The following is a 14,618-nucleotide window of genomic DNA, read 5'->3' as shown; positions in this document are numbered from 1 at the left end:
CCAGCCCAGAGGGGAGAGCAGTATTCCATTGAGCTGCGGATGAAAGCCTTGTATGTGGTGAGGAGCTCAGGTGTGCCAAGGAAGGACTTCGCACGACGGAGGATGCCCAGTCGGCGACTGGCTTTGGAGGCCAGATTTGAAATGTGGTTTTCCCAGGAAAGATCATGGCAGATAGTGAGACCCAAAAGCTTGAGTGACAGAATTTCTTGGAGAGGATTATTCAGAAAGTGGATGGGAGGGTTGTCCAGTCGGTCTTTTTGGAGAGACATCGTAAGAGTGTGAGATTTGTCAGGATTGAAAGATATGTTCCACTTGTTTGCCCAGTCTGTGATTTTGTCCAGGTCTGCAGAGAGTGAGGAGGCTGCAGACTGCCAATCTGAGGGATGAAGAATGGAGCGACAGAGAGTAGAGTCATCAGCAAAGAGATAGAGAGGATTTTCAAGAGAGTCAGAGAGATCATTGATGAAGTCCAGAAAAAGCACAGGGCCCAGAACACTGCTTTGGGGAACTCCAGCCTGAACAGGAAGAGGAGATGAGAGAAACCCATTCAGAGCCACACGTTGACTACGACTAGAGAGGAAGTCCACCAGCCATGCATGGAGATTTCCATGGATACCAAAAGAGGAGAGTTTGGTGAGCAGAGCGGGGTGCCAGACCATATCGAAGGCACGTGATATGTCAAGGGAGACAGCTCTAATTTCCTGTTTGGCATTGAGGACCTCCATCCATTGTTGAGAAAGCAGAAACAGCATGTCCAGAGTAGAGTGACCAGGTCTGAAACCAAATTGATGATCAGAGATCAAGCCATTGGAGAAGAGGAAAGATTTCATATCTGAAGCAATGATGGATTCCATGACTTTGCTGATAATTGGGAGAAGGCTGATTGGTCTGTAGTTGCTGGGATCTGTTTTTGCACCTTTTTTGTGCATAGCGGTGATGTTGGCAGATTTCCAAGCAGGTGGCAGATGACCTTGAGCAAAAGAGAGGGTGAAGAGAACAGAGAGAGGGAGTGAAAGAGTGGAAGAACAAGATTTTAGGACCCGTGGGCTGATGCCATCAGGTCCAGTTGCAGAATCAGAGTCGAGGGTTGCCAGAAACTTTTCCACCTTGTCAGGAGGAAAGGACACAGAGTCCAGGAGCAGCTGGGTACGACTGGGTACAGTGGGTACAGAGAGGGATGGGTTTGGGACACAAGATTTAGAGGCAAACACAGAGTTGAGGCATTCAGCTTTTTCACGTGCGGAGTCAGCTGTGTCGCCATTTGAGGTGAGGCAGGGGATGGAGGGGGAACAAACACCAGAAACAGATTTGACCAGATGCCACCAGGATTTGGAAGAGGGAGACAGATAAGAGAGTTCTGTCCTGAGAACGGAGAGATATTGTTTCCTGGCTCTCCTGAGGGTGGACACATACTTGTTTCGGGCTTTGGGAAAGGAAATGAGATTTCCTTCCGTTGGATTTGCTTTCCAGGAGACTCCTTCCTTTTGACCATTTACACCCCTTAGACCCCTTTGACCATTTACACCCCTTTAGACCCCTTACACTCATTAGACCCTTTACACCTCTAAGACCCCTTTAGACCCTTTACACCCCCTTAGACCTCTTTGACCATTTACACCCCTTAGACCCCTTTGACTATTTACACCCCTTTAGACCCCTTACACTCCTTAGACCCTTTACATCGCTTAGATCCATTTTGACCCTTTACACCCCTTAGTCCCCTTTGACCATTTACATGCCTTTAGACCCCTTACACTCCTCAGACCCTTTACACACCTTAGACCCCTTTGACCTTTACACCCATTAGACCCTTTCATACCCATTTCGACCCTTTTGAGACATACACATTTTGACACTTTTCAGACCTATTGACTTTTTAAGACATTTTGGCCAATTTAAGACCATTTGGACACTTTTGACCCCTTTTGCTCTTATGTCCTTGGACACCTTTCGACCCCAATTTGGCCCTTTTAAGATCATTGATTCTTTAAACACTTTGAACCTGTGTATGAGCCTAAAAAAAACTTCAAACCCCTTAGATAATTCGAAAAAATTTCCTCCCAAAATCGGTTTTGAAGACGTTTTCTGTGCACTATTCACGTTGCATCACAAGTTGCGATGATGAATCTAAACTGATATCTCAAAGTGAAACAGATGTTGAAACGTGAAACTGAAACTACTGATCTATCGATCATCAAATGGGAAACCAGAATGAAATGCTGTGGGAAATTGCTGAAAGCAAAGCTATGGTGAATATAGAGAGAGGGGGAAGGTCGGAGCTGAAGAAACGATGTGGAGATGGATAGGGGCCTGGAGGTGGTCGGTTGGTATGGAAAGAACTTTGGTGATCTTCCATCAGGCTGTAGGCCCAAAACATGCCTAAAACCGTTTTCCAGCTGACCTTTTATAATAGCACATTCACTCCCGAGCAGTACTTCAGAGGTACAACAAGTATGGATTGGAAATCTTAGCTGATATAATGGAACGAGGTTGTCGAGGTTACCAGCTGCACCCATTGTGACATATGCTCACTGAATATTTACACTGAATTCCCATTTCTATCAATACACACTCCAAAGGAAATTGCTCATTTCAGGTGAGACATTTATGCGCCCCCCCCCCCCCGGCCCCCCTGTCAAAGACGGGTACCCTTGCTAGTTTATTATATAAATGGATGGTTGAGATTAGAGGAACAATTTAGGGTGAAGAGAAAGAGAAACAGTAGAGCCCCTTGTAGTAGGAACAACAAACTGTTGGTGAGCCGCTACTCCCATTGTTTAGAATAAAGAGTAATTTCCTGTGCATTGCTTAATGAAACTGATTTTTTTTCTTTTACGAAAGCTTTTCCATAATAACTCCCTTAAACCTCCCACCAGATGTACCATGGCTGTTTCCAAAACCCAGAGTCTCTGATTTCCCAGAGGTCTTCGTCCACTGAACAGGCTTTTAGGAACGTGTTAATGTGCACACCTCAAACATGTTTCAAGCCTTGTCAATGCGTTTTTGTTACTTTATAATTATGAATGTTTTCACTGTTCGTGGTATATTTAACTGGAATGTCTTAACAGTTAATGTGTTCATTTAAACTGTAAAGCATACCTTTACACCCTTCACAAAGGTTTCTTATGAGATATGGTGAGTTTCTCATTAAATTTCTATCATATCTCATGGGAAATTGTAGGAGATTTTCTTGTTAGGGATATTAGACTGTTCTTATCAAACCCATGTGTTAAACTTCACACACAAACACAAACACACACACACACACACACACACACACACACTACCACCACCACCACCACCACCACCCTATCTGTATGCGTTACACATGTAGCATGACGTCATTCTCTTCATGGGTTTTTCCATTAATAATACTCAGACATGTCATTTCCATTTCTGTGTGTGTGCGTAAGCAGCTTCACGGTGGAATACTGTTTGGTCCTCAAGGGAAAGAATCTTCCAGAAACAGTGGGTGAGACCACATTGACATCATCCCATACATGCGGTCACTTCATGCCTGTTTTTAAATCTGTTTAGGTTTTCTTACAAAGAGTGATTTAGGGGAGTTGGAAATAAGACGTTTTATTCATAACTTGTATTGCATTTCACTTCATCTGTTCAATGAAAGTTTGTATTTCTATCTGCTTAAAACAAAAATATTTGTAACCCATTTTTAACTATGATGCTGTCATTTTATTATTTACTAGAATGCAATGATTGTTTTTTTCTGATTTGTCATAATTGTTTTTTATGAATCGCCACAATTGTTTTCATGATTGTTCCATAATTGTTATTTTATGATTTGCCATAATTGTTTTTTAAATGAATCTCCACAATTGTTTTTTTATGATTTTGCTGTAATTGTTTTTCTGGTAGTACCATAATTGTTTTATGGTAGTAAAATGTAATTTCCCGCGATGTAATTATTTTATGGTAATGCCGGAATTGTTTTTATTATAGTACCATAATTGTTTTATGGTAGCACAGTAATTGTTTTATGATGGTACCGGAATTGTTTCATGTTATTACAGTAATTGTATTGTGGTTGTACTGGAAATGTGTTATGGTAGTACCGTAATTGTTTCATGGTAGTACTTAATTGTTTTATTGTAGTACGTAATTGTTTTATGGTGGGACCAGAATTGTTTTATGGTAGCACAGTTATTGTTTTGTGGTAGTACCATAATTGTTTTATGGAAGTACCGTAATTGTTTTATTGTAGTACTGTAATTGTTTTATGGTAGTACGTAATTATTTTATGGCGGGACCAGAATTGTTTTATGGTAGTACAGTTATTGTTTTATGGTAGTACGTAACTGTTTTATGGTGGGACCAGAATTGTTTTATGATAGTACCATAATTGTTTTATGATAGTACCATAATTGTTTATGATAGTACTGTAATTGTTTTTATGATAGTACCGTAATTGTTTTATGATAGTACCATAATTGTTTTATGATAGTACTGTAATTGTTTTTATGATAGGACTGTAATTGTTTTATTGTAGTACCAGAATTGTTTTATGATAGTACCATAATTGTTTTATGATAGTACCATAATTGTTTTTATGGTCGTGTTATGGATTCGTCACTTCCGCTTTTGTTGTTGTTGTTATTTGTTATTATTTGTTATATATTTGTTTGTTGTTGTTATTATATACATGTAGGATTTTTTGTTTCAGGTAATATTGTTGTTAAGATTTCTGTGAGAAATGGAGATTTTTTTGGGGATTTTTTTTTGGTATACTGAATCGAGGCTCGTGAAAGAGCTGACATTTACTTCACAAACAAATCAACCAGACAAACAAAATATATAAAAAGAGGGAGCGGACGACAAGAGAAGGGGAAGCACACAAACACTTGAGAGCACACAACATTTAAGAGCAGGGAGATGTGTGGGAGGGAGAGGGCTTGGGGGGAGGCGGCATGGGAAGGGGGGGGGGGGGGGGGATGGGAGAAGTATAAAACACAAGGACACCAAGGACTTCCAGGACAGAAGTTGGTATTTCGAAAAAGTGGAATTGGGGTGAAATTAGCGGGGATAGAAAAGATCAAGGTTTTGGATGGGGGAAGATAAGAGATGGTGGTGAACAGCTGTTTTAAAGACCTGGAGGGTGGAGTGGGATTGAAGAGAGTGAGGGAGTTTGTTCCAGAGGCGGGAGAAAAGAGGAATGAAGGAGTGAAGGTGAGCAGAGAGTCTTGATTTTGGCAGTTTAACCATAAGAGGGTTGCAGTCAGATCTTGTGCGACCTGTAGGAATATTTGCGGGACAGAGCCCAGAGAGAGCTGGGGGGGCAAGGCCAGAGAGGAGTCGGTAGAAGACTTTAGTAAAAGGTAAAAATAAATGTTTTTGGAAAAAAAAGAAAAACGCGGCAAAGAAACCAGAAGAGGAGACGGGAGGAAAATCGGCAGGGGAAAAGACACAGCCGTGAGTCGCATCGAGGCTGTGAGCGGACTTCCTCAATATTCAATATTGGTCGCGAATGAGTTGAGGCTTCCCGCGAAAGGGATTGCCCGCGACATTGTCCCATATTGCAATTGCAATCGAACCTGCGTCTCAGGTTTTGGTACCGAGCATGACCTATTGTTCGTGGGAAAGCAAGCACCTCCATTACAGGCCGATCCGCAATTTTTCCTTGAGGAGGCCGTCCGCATGGTCCCACTTGTTTTGTCGTTGGGATTCCCATATCAACATCATCTTGTTGATCGTTGGTTCCCATATTGGCTTAATTCCCATATCGACCTCATCGTGTTGATTGCCGTTGATTTCCATATCGGCGAAGTCATTGGTGGATGTGGTGCGTGGATTCCGCTCACGTTTTAGGGGATCATTACCGTGCCGCCATCGGCTCGACCTCACACCTCGAAACCCCGTGTCTGCAGCCGCGCCGATACCTGCCTGTTGTTCTTGCCGTTCTGCACGACTTCGACCTTCACCCAGTGTGGGGATTCATGCACGGACTTTGGGATTGTTATATTCCACTCACGTTTGGCGTTTGGCGTTTTTTTTTGAAAAATAAACTAAAATTAAACTTCAATCTTCAACTTCAATCTTCAATATAAAATTGTAACATCCCGTATATTATGAATACATTTGTGCAAAGGAAATGTTTGTATTATGATTTGTGTAAATCATGACAACACAGCAACTCACCTACAGTCATTACCCTCAGTTAAAACAAGCCTGTCTCTATAGCGACGTGTGATGTGTTTTAAACTGCACAATGAGAGTTGGTAATTACATGGAGGTGATGTAATTTTAATAACTTGGTGGTGAGGTGTTTTTCATAACGTTGTGTGTACATTGTGGTGAGGCATTTGGAATTATGTGTTGTGGTGAGGTGTTTTGAATTATGTGTTGTGGTGAGGTGTTTTGAATTACGTGGCGTGCACTTTGTGGTGAGGTGTTTTGAATTATGTGTTGTGGTGAGTTGTTTTTAATTATATGGTGGTGAGGCCAATTATTATTTAATATACGGTACACAATACACAAATATGTACAGTGTCTGTCATATCCCGTCACTGAACTACTCACTCAAACTTTTTTGAAATCTTCCCAAACTTCCAGTCTGTACCTACCCCTTCCGTGTGTATGTACTAAGGCTGGGGTTCTTAACCTGGGGTATCCATACCCCTTGGGGGTATGGGGATGAAAATCTGGGGGTATGGGACTCGTAATAAATTATAATAATAAATTAAAATAAATTCAATGAATATCAACTTTAAATATATAATAAATATATATTTATATTTATAGGCAATTAAAGTAAAAACACCCCTCAGAATGCACCACAGAGCACCTAGAAATCCAAAAAATTATAGGGGGACATGCCCCCAGTCCCCCTAGCTATGCGCACGTTAGGTGCGCCTTGGTCAGTCAACAGTCTGGCGAAGGGGTATGGGGACATCGTGGGCAATCCGTTGGGGGGTCTTGACAGGGAAAAAGGTTAAGAAACCCCTGTACTAAGGTGTTCCTTTTTGAATTTATTTTCTTTCATCAACCTAAATCTTGAACTTAATTTGCCTATGAAAATGTAATATCATGAATATTAGGAATATATTTGTACAAAATAAATGTTTGCATGATGATTGGTGCAAATCATTACAACACAGCAACTCAGGTACAGTCATTATCCTCAGTTAAAGCAAGCTCGTTCCTCTGCAATGACGCATGGTGAGGCGAGCGTTGCGAGCCAAGCCAAGCTAGTGTATATATATATATATATAGTATCTGGATGAGAGATACTTCAGGAGGATGGGCCAGGCTGGGGCTCATCTTACTAGGACACAACAGGATCTTTGAAGAATGCATCCGGGATGGACTGAGAATGGTTGTAATGGTTGTAATGATGCTATTATTGTTGGTAGTTTTTATAATGGTGCTATTATTATTGTTAGTTTTTTATAATGGTGCTATAATTATTGTTGGTTTATTATAATGGTGCTATAATTATTGTTAGTTTTTTTATAATGGTACTTGTTGTAAGAATCAGAGTTACAACATTGGCTCAGATCATGAGTTTAATATCATTCGATCCCTAACAATACCTGTAAAGAGAACCAGCGAACATCATATCAATATTCAGCATGCATCTGAACTAGTAATGAGTTTACATATGAGCGCAAGCAAGCCGTAACAAAGTGGCAGTACGTACCATCTAGTTATACACCAGCATAGCATACAGTTAATGTCTCAGGTATGATCATAGCGCTGAATGACCGAGTTCTTATAACGGCCGCGTAGCGGGCAAAAGATGCATGACACCTGGGTTCAGACGTTCGACAGAATTTCATGACAGTACTATAATTATTTTTAGTTTTTTTATAATGGTGCTATAATTGGTAGTTTTTATAGTCCTGCTTTTATTGTTGGTATATTTTATAATGGTGCTATAATTGTTGGTATGTTTTATCATGATGCTATTATTGTTTGTCATTTTTATAATGGTGCTATAATTGTGGTATGCTCTATAATGGTGCTATAATTGTTGGTAGTTTTTATAGTGATGCTTTTATTGTTTTGTTTTTTCATGATGATGCTTTTATTGTTGGTAGTTTATATTGTGATGTTTTTATTATTGGTAGTTTTTATAGTGATGCTTTTATTATTGGTAGTTTTTATAGTGATGCTTTTATTGTTGGTAGTTTATATAGTGATGTTTTTATTATTGGTAGTTTTTATAGTGATGCTTTTATTGTTGGTAGTTTTTATGATGATGCTTTTATTGTTGGTAGTTTTTATAGTGATGCTTTAATTATTGGTAGTTTTTATCTTGATGCTTTTATTGTTGGTAGTTTTTATAGTGATGCTTTTATTGTTGGTAGTTTTTATGATGATGCTTTTATTGTTGGTAGTTTTTATAGTGATGCTTTAATTATTGGTAGTTTTTATGATGATGCTTTTATTGTTGGTAGTTTTTATAGTGATGCTTTTATTGTTGGTAGTTTTTATTATGGTGCTATAATTGTTGGTAGTTTTTTTAATGACGCTTTTATTGTTAGTAGTTTTTATGACGATGTTTTTATGGTGGTAGTTTTTTTGGTGATGCTTTTATTATTGGGAGGTTTTATAATGGTGCTATAATTGTTTGTAGTTTTTTTAAATGGTGCTATAATTGTTGGTAGTTTTTATGATGATACTATTACTGTTGGTTGTTTTTATTATGATGCTTTTATTATTGGGAGGTTTTATAATGGTGCTATAATTGTTTGTAGTTTTTAAAAATGGTGCTATAATTGTTGGTAGTTTTTATGATGATACTATTACTGTTGGTTGTTTTTATTATGATGCTTTTATTTTTGGTATGTTCTATAATGGTGTTATAATTGTTTGTAGTTTTTTTATAATGGTGCTATAATTGTTGGTAGTTTTTTATAATGGTGCTATAATTGTTGGTAGTTTTTATGATGATACTATTGTTGTTGGTAGTTTTTATAGTGATGCTTTTATTATTGGTAGGTTTGATAATGATGCTATAATTATTGTTAGTTTTTTATAATGGTGCTATAATTGGTCGTTTTTATAGGGATGTTATAATGGTTGGTATGTTTTATAATGGTGCTATAATTGTTGGTCGTTTTTATAATGGTGCTATAATTATTAGTTTTTTATAATGGTGCTATAATTGTTGGTAGTTTTTATGATGATACTATTACTGTTGGTAGTTTTTATGATGATGCTTTTATTTTTGGTGGTTTTATAATGATGCTTTTGTTATTGGTAGGTTTTATAATGGTGTTATAATTGTTTGTAGTTTTATAAATAATGCTCCTATAATTGTTGGTCGTTTTTATAATGGTGCTATAATTATTGTTAGTTTTTTATGATGGTGCTATAATTGTTGGTAGTTTTTATGATGATACTATTACTGTTGGTAGTTTTTATAGTGATGCTTTTATTGTTTGTAGTTTTTATGATGATACCTTTATTGTTGGTAGTTTTTTCAGGTTGGTGCTATCATTGGTGCTTGTTTATGGTGATATAATTAACTGGTGTTATAATTGCTTTGGCGCATTTCAGGCATGGAATGCCCACAATTAGAATAAATAAAACAAAGGTTTTTCTTTTTGTGAGAACAAATATGTTTGACGTGACCATGCACACTTCCCCAGTCTGGGGGAAAGCCAGACAGGATGGCTGTTTTCAGGGCTGAGGTGGCACTATTACCATTTTTGGCTCGTGTTGCTGACGAGATGTACGGGCAATGCGTTGGTCAGAATGTCCCACACACTTCCTGCACTTGAGCTTGTTTCAAACATGGTCATTTTGAGAGGAGGGTGCACGAGGCGCGGGGGACCAGGCGGATGGGGGGCTGGGGGAGGGTGTTTGGAGCTTATTACATCATTATAGACCGATCCATTTTTAACCTTACATGGTGTTGGCCTGAGAACATTTTGATGCTTTAATGCAACATGAATTGAATAAAACACCCACTTTTTGAAAGCTGTTGTGTCTGGAACATATTGCACTTTATTCAAAAATGAATGTACCACCAACTACTATGTCTATAGTTGCCCAGGAGGCATGAATCAGGCCAAACGTTTGGACAGGCGTGTGGTTTTCATCTGGGCTGTTATTATGAAGATCACTTAGTGGTCGATACATAAAACTAAACCTTGCTAGTTGGTGGTACCTTAATTTTTTTAGATGGACTTCCCAATTACAAGCAACTTTTGGTCATATTGCCATTTTTATTTTCATTATTTTCTTAGTTTGGTGTTCATTAATAGTTTTTAATTTATCAGCAGTTGAAAGAACTTACGAGGAACCAAAAAGAAGGCAAGCCTGATATGGACGGCAACACAAAATATTTATATCTGTATCCATCATATTGTATCAGATAAAGGCCGGTATGAAAATATCTCAAATAATATACTATAACCCTAAGATTTCCTGGAGAGGTCTTCATTTGCTTTTGTCGTATTTGGTGAAAACATAAGCACAATTAAACTTTTTGCTTTTATTTTTAGGCAAAATGTATATACCTGAGTGAATGCACTTTTTAAATGTTGTTCAAGTCACTATGCTTAGATAAGTAATTTTTATAGTTCATACATAATAATTAAATAATCCACAAAGGGTTGAGCAATGGATTATGTATCAGAGTTAAAATGTTATTTTTTGTCAAGAGCCTTAAAATATTATTTTTTCCTTCATTTCCATCCCAAATGTCTGATGACAGCATGCATTTTACATGATCAGGCTTGCAAGTTGAAATCCATCTGGACCACCTTAGAGACCGCGAAAGAGTCCGCAGGGCCGTATTCAAGGATGACAGGTCCTCAAGGCTCTTGATGAATCTGACTTTAGCCCCAGGGCAGCTGATGCACTGTGCATCACTCCATGCTGTTTTAAAGGTGAGGTTTTCAGATGGATTTTTTTTTATATTAGACACCCCATGCTTTTTCTTTCTAGTTTATTGTAGCATCTCATTCCTTGTCTGTCTGATGAGCAGAGCTTTTATTTAAATGAATTGGTCTTTTTACTGTAACCTGCATAGTGCCCACAATGCTATATCCATTCATTATACACTAAATGTTCTCTAAAAATATGTATTTTCAAACATATAGGAAGCAAAAGCTTCTGTACATAACCAATAGGGTCGAGAATGTGAAATAGTTTTAAGGTTAATTTTTTTTTTCGGAACAAAGATGAGTTGTGCTATCCCGTTCTTTCCTCCAGGGTTTAAAACAGGTGGTGCTCCACCATCTCATGTCATCCCCGACTTATGATCTTTATTACCCCAAGTTACCCTTCCTAATCTAACCCTCTTACTATAGGTTGGAGTGTTTGCTTCCCTACTCTCTCTCTCATCTTCCTCTTCATTCATTTCCTTGCTTATCAAGCGTAAGAGATGCATCACCATGAGCGTCTTGAAGAGGTAAAAAGAAGAAGTTATTTTGACATTGAAGAGGAAATTGTGACTCTTGAAGTTTGGGAATAAAATTGAATGATAATAATTACCTTCCCACTCTTTCCATCACAGTTACATAAATACAAGAAACACAGACTGTCTGGGATATCCTGTGATGTGATAACCACAGACATTTTTTTCCCCGTACGTGAGCCCAACTCACCACCTCCCGATGCTTGTGCTCCAATCAGTCTTTTGACAATAAAATAGATGTCAGCTTGACCTACGCTTCTAGGCTACGGTTAAATTTGTGGTCAAGAGGTGGACTCGTCCTTTGATTTTTTTTTTTCTTTGTTATATCAGGAAGAGGGCGAGTTTCGGGACAAGCTGTCACCAATTGTGATTCATTTGAACTTCAGCCTGGGCGACTCTGTGCCAAGTAATGTTTCCAAAGTGGTGTTACAGCCTGTCCTCAACCATTCGGTCCCTCGCATTGTGGACACACAGGTCAGCTGGTGGTCCTCTGTGTACCGGTTTGTGTTGTTATGCCAAGGCGGGAAATAAATGCTGCTTTGACCTGAGTATGGAGCTTATGTATGAGGATTATGTAGCTATGATTGTTATGGCGGATCGGGTGTTATGTATGAAGATTATATTATATCCCAACATAAAAAATATTACTTTTAATTTAATATCAAGCAATCAAATCCTTTTGTAGCACTTTTCATATAGAAGCAAAATCTTAAAACCCCCAAGGTGTCATTTCATCCAACAGTCATACTTTAAATTCACTTCCTATTCTCTTCTACATTATAAGCATGTCTGACATGGAACAAACATGGGTATTATCTGCTTGAATGCACCTCATTCAGTTACACCTCACTTGCTAAGCAAAGCTGAGTCCGGTTCATACTTGTAAGGGACACGTCAATGTAAGGTCGGGTGTTGTAAGCTGATAAATGTCAGGATAACTCATTTGATAGCATGCATGAAGCCGATGAGCTGTCTGGTCCTGGATTTGTTCTCCTTTTGATTTGACACAAAATACATCAGAGTACCTTTACATCGAGTCAGACTAAACATGCGTATAATGTGGACTCGGCAAGGGTTGCTGCATCTCAGAACATCCTGTCCTTTAAGTTGTTAAAGTCAATAGATCCTAAGGTGCTCTTTTGAAAACAATAGGTCATTGTGTGCCGGTACCCTAATGAAATGATCTGCCTGGCGATTGATGGTGTGTATGTTAAACTTATGTAAGTGATTAGTACACAGAAGGTGAATCAAATGATAGATTAAGTAATTGGGTGTGGATTCAGCACTTGCAAGATGGGTCGAATGGCCTGAATCTAAGTTTCTATATTTTCTTGCACACCAACAATATAAAGAGGTTTCACCACAGGTCCACGACATGTTTTGCATGAAATCATCTTACAGAGGAAGGTGCCTTTGCCATTATTCGAAGGGGGGTGTATGCCACAGGTAACCTCATCTCTTGCCAAATTTTGCTGTTCGCACTCTTCCCAAAGCAGTTATCATTTCATTTCTTTGTTATGAGCTGGTCTTTTCCCTCATTCAGTCATATCTGAATCTGCTCTCAACACACTCTGGATCAGGTAGGGTACACCTTTAAAGGGACTAAAAAGGAAGATGGACATCGTATGGTGCGATACGGTGTGGGAGCAAGAGATTTCACTCAGTGGATGGATTCAGGTTATTGTGAGGTTTACTGTTGTGACTAACCAGCCTGGTGTTGGCTTAGCGGTTAGGGTGCCGGCTTGGGATCCTAGGATCCTGGGTTCTAAATCCTGGTCGATCGCTGAATTAGCACCAGGGGGGTTGACTCAGCCTGTCATCCTTCTGAGGTCGGCAAATTGAGTAGCAGTTCGCTGGTAATTCCCTGTGTGTCGCAAAATGGTGACCAACAGGGTTGGCGGCAGGAAGGCATCCGGCCATAAAACATTGCTTCAAAAAGGGGACCACAGTTCCCGAAAAAGACCAACCCCTGGTTTCCCTGCTCTGTGGGGAAAAATGGCCTCCAAAGGTGGTCTCTTGTCTCCACTGTTATGACTAACGAGGTTTCTGTCATATCACTGTTGAAAAGGACTTGTTTCTTCGTTTTCTTTTGTGTCGTCTCATAAACAGTCTGATTTTATGGTGGTATCAATTGACTTTCAATCCATGAGGTATGCTTTCCTAAAGGTTTGAAGGTCCAAAATGAAACGGTCATCATGATTATCCCAGCTGGACATTGTATCCGGCGAATATTATTGATGGTGTCACTTCGTTGATGGACGATAGTTTCAGGCTTGAAGTGATGAGCACACGATTCTTCACCTGCGATAAAATTCAATGTTAACTTTGTTTTTTTAATTTAATTGTATATAAATCATACCCTGGTGTTGGGCTAGCGGTTAGGGTGCCGGCTTAGGATTCCTAGGATACCTAGGATCCTGGGATCGAATCCCGGTCGATCGCTGAATTAACGCCAGGGGGGTTGACTCAGCCTGTCATCCTTCCGAGGTCGGCTAATTGAGTACCAGTTCACTGGTAATTCCCTGCTTGTCGTTAAAAGGCGGCAAAAAGGGTTGGCGTCAGGAAGGGCATCCGGCCGTAAAACATTGCTTCAAAAAGGGGACCGAAAAACAACAACAACCACGGTTCCCGAAAAAGGCCAACCACCGCTTTGCGGGGAAAAATGGCCTCTAAAGGTGGTTATTTTTTTAAATTTTATATAAATCATAAGCAGGCAAGGACACCAAATACATCAAGTTTGCTTTCAGATGATTAAAAGGACTTACATGAATTCCAATGACTGAAGAAGACGAAGAACACGATATGGGATTTTAACTTTCATCCCAGCATCATGAACGAAGTGCTCAGCTGGGAGCAGCAAACAGACCAAAACAAGCTAACTCTATTTGGGCAAATTTTATTTGTGGTTTCCTTGTTCCCATCTGGCAAATATAACATGAAAGTCATTTGTTTGGGTTTCGTCGTTGATGATTTCATGTTTTGGCTTCGTCGTTGATGATTCGTCGTTTGTTTTGGCTATGGTTTTGTGACTTGTACAACAAAAACAAATATACACGACTTGAGTGATTATTTATTATTTGTAAAAACAAGTTCCAAGCTTTATAACACTTGATTACATCAACAGGTATTTTGCTTTTAAATGTAAGCATTAGGATTTGGGAATGAAACTGTCGGTTTGTTTGAAAGTTTTGATCAACATGCTTCAGAGCTGCTTTGGTTGATTTCAAGATTT

The 14,618-nt window shown here is 39.1% G+C and overlaps 1 protein-coding gene across 1 annotated transcript in view; it reads left to right on the top strand.

Moving 5' to 3' along the window:
- Positions 1-14,618, top strand: part of LOC137430246 (integrin alpha-8) — a 155,180-nt gene that overhangs the window by 84,484 nt on the left and 56,078 nt on the right. Inside the window, exons 16-18 of the mRNA XM_068120960.2 lie at positions 3,417-3,472; positions 10,702-10,856; positions 11,717-11,860. Of these exons, the coding sequence (XP_067977061.2) occupies positions 3,417-3,472; positions 10,702-10,856; positions 11,717-11,860 (355 nt within the window). The remainder of the gene's footprint in view (positions 1-3,416; positions 3,473-10,701; positions 10,857-11,716; positions 11,861-14,618) is intronic.

Source organism: Myxine glutinosa, chromosome 6, assembly GCF_964187855.1.
Source record: "Myxine glutinosa chromosome 6, kmMyxGlut1.1, whole genome shotgun sequence".
Taxonomy (NCBI): Eukaryota; Metazoa; Chordata; class Myxini; order Myxiniformes; family Myxinidae; genus Myxine; species Myxine glutinosa.
This window is presented reverse-complemented; position numbering and strand designations above follow the sequence as displayed.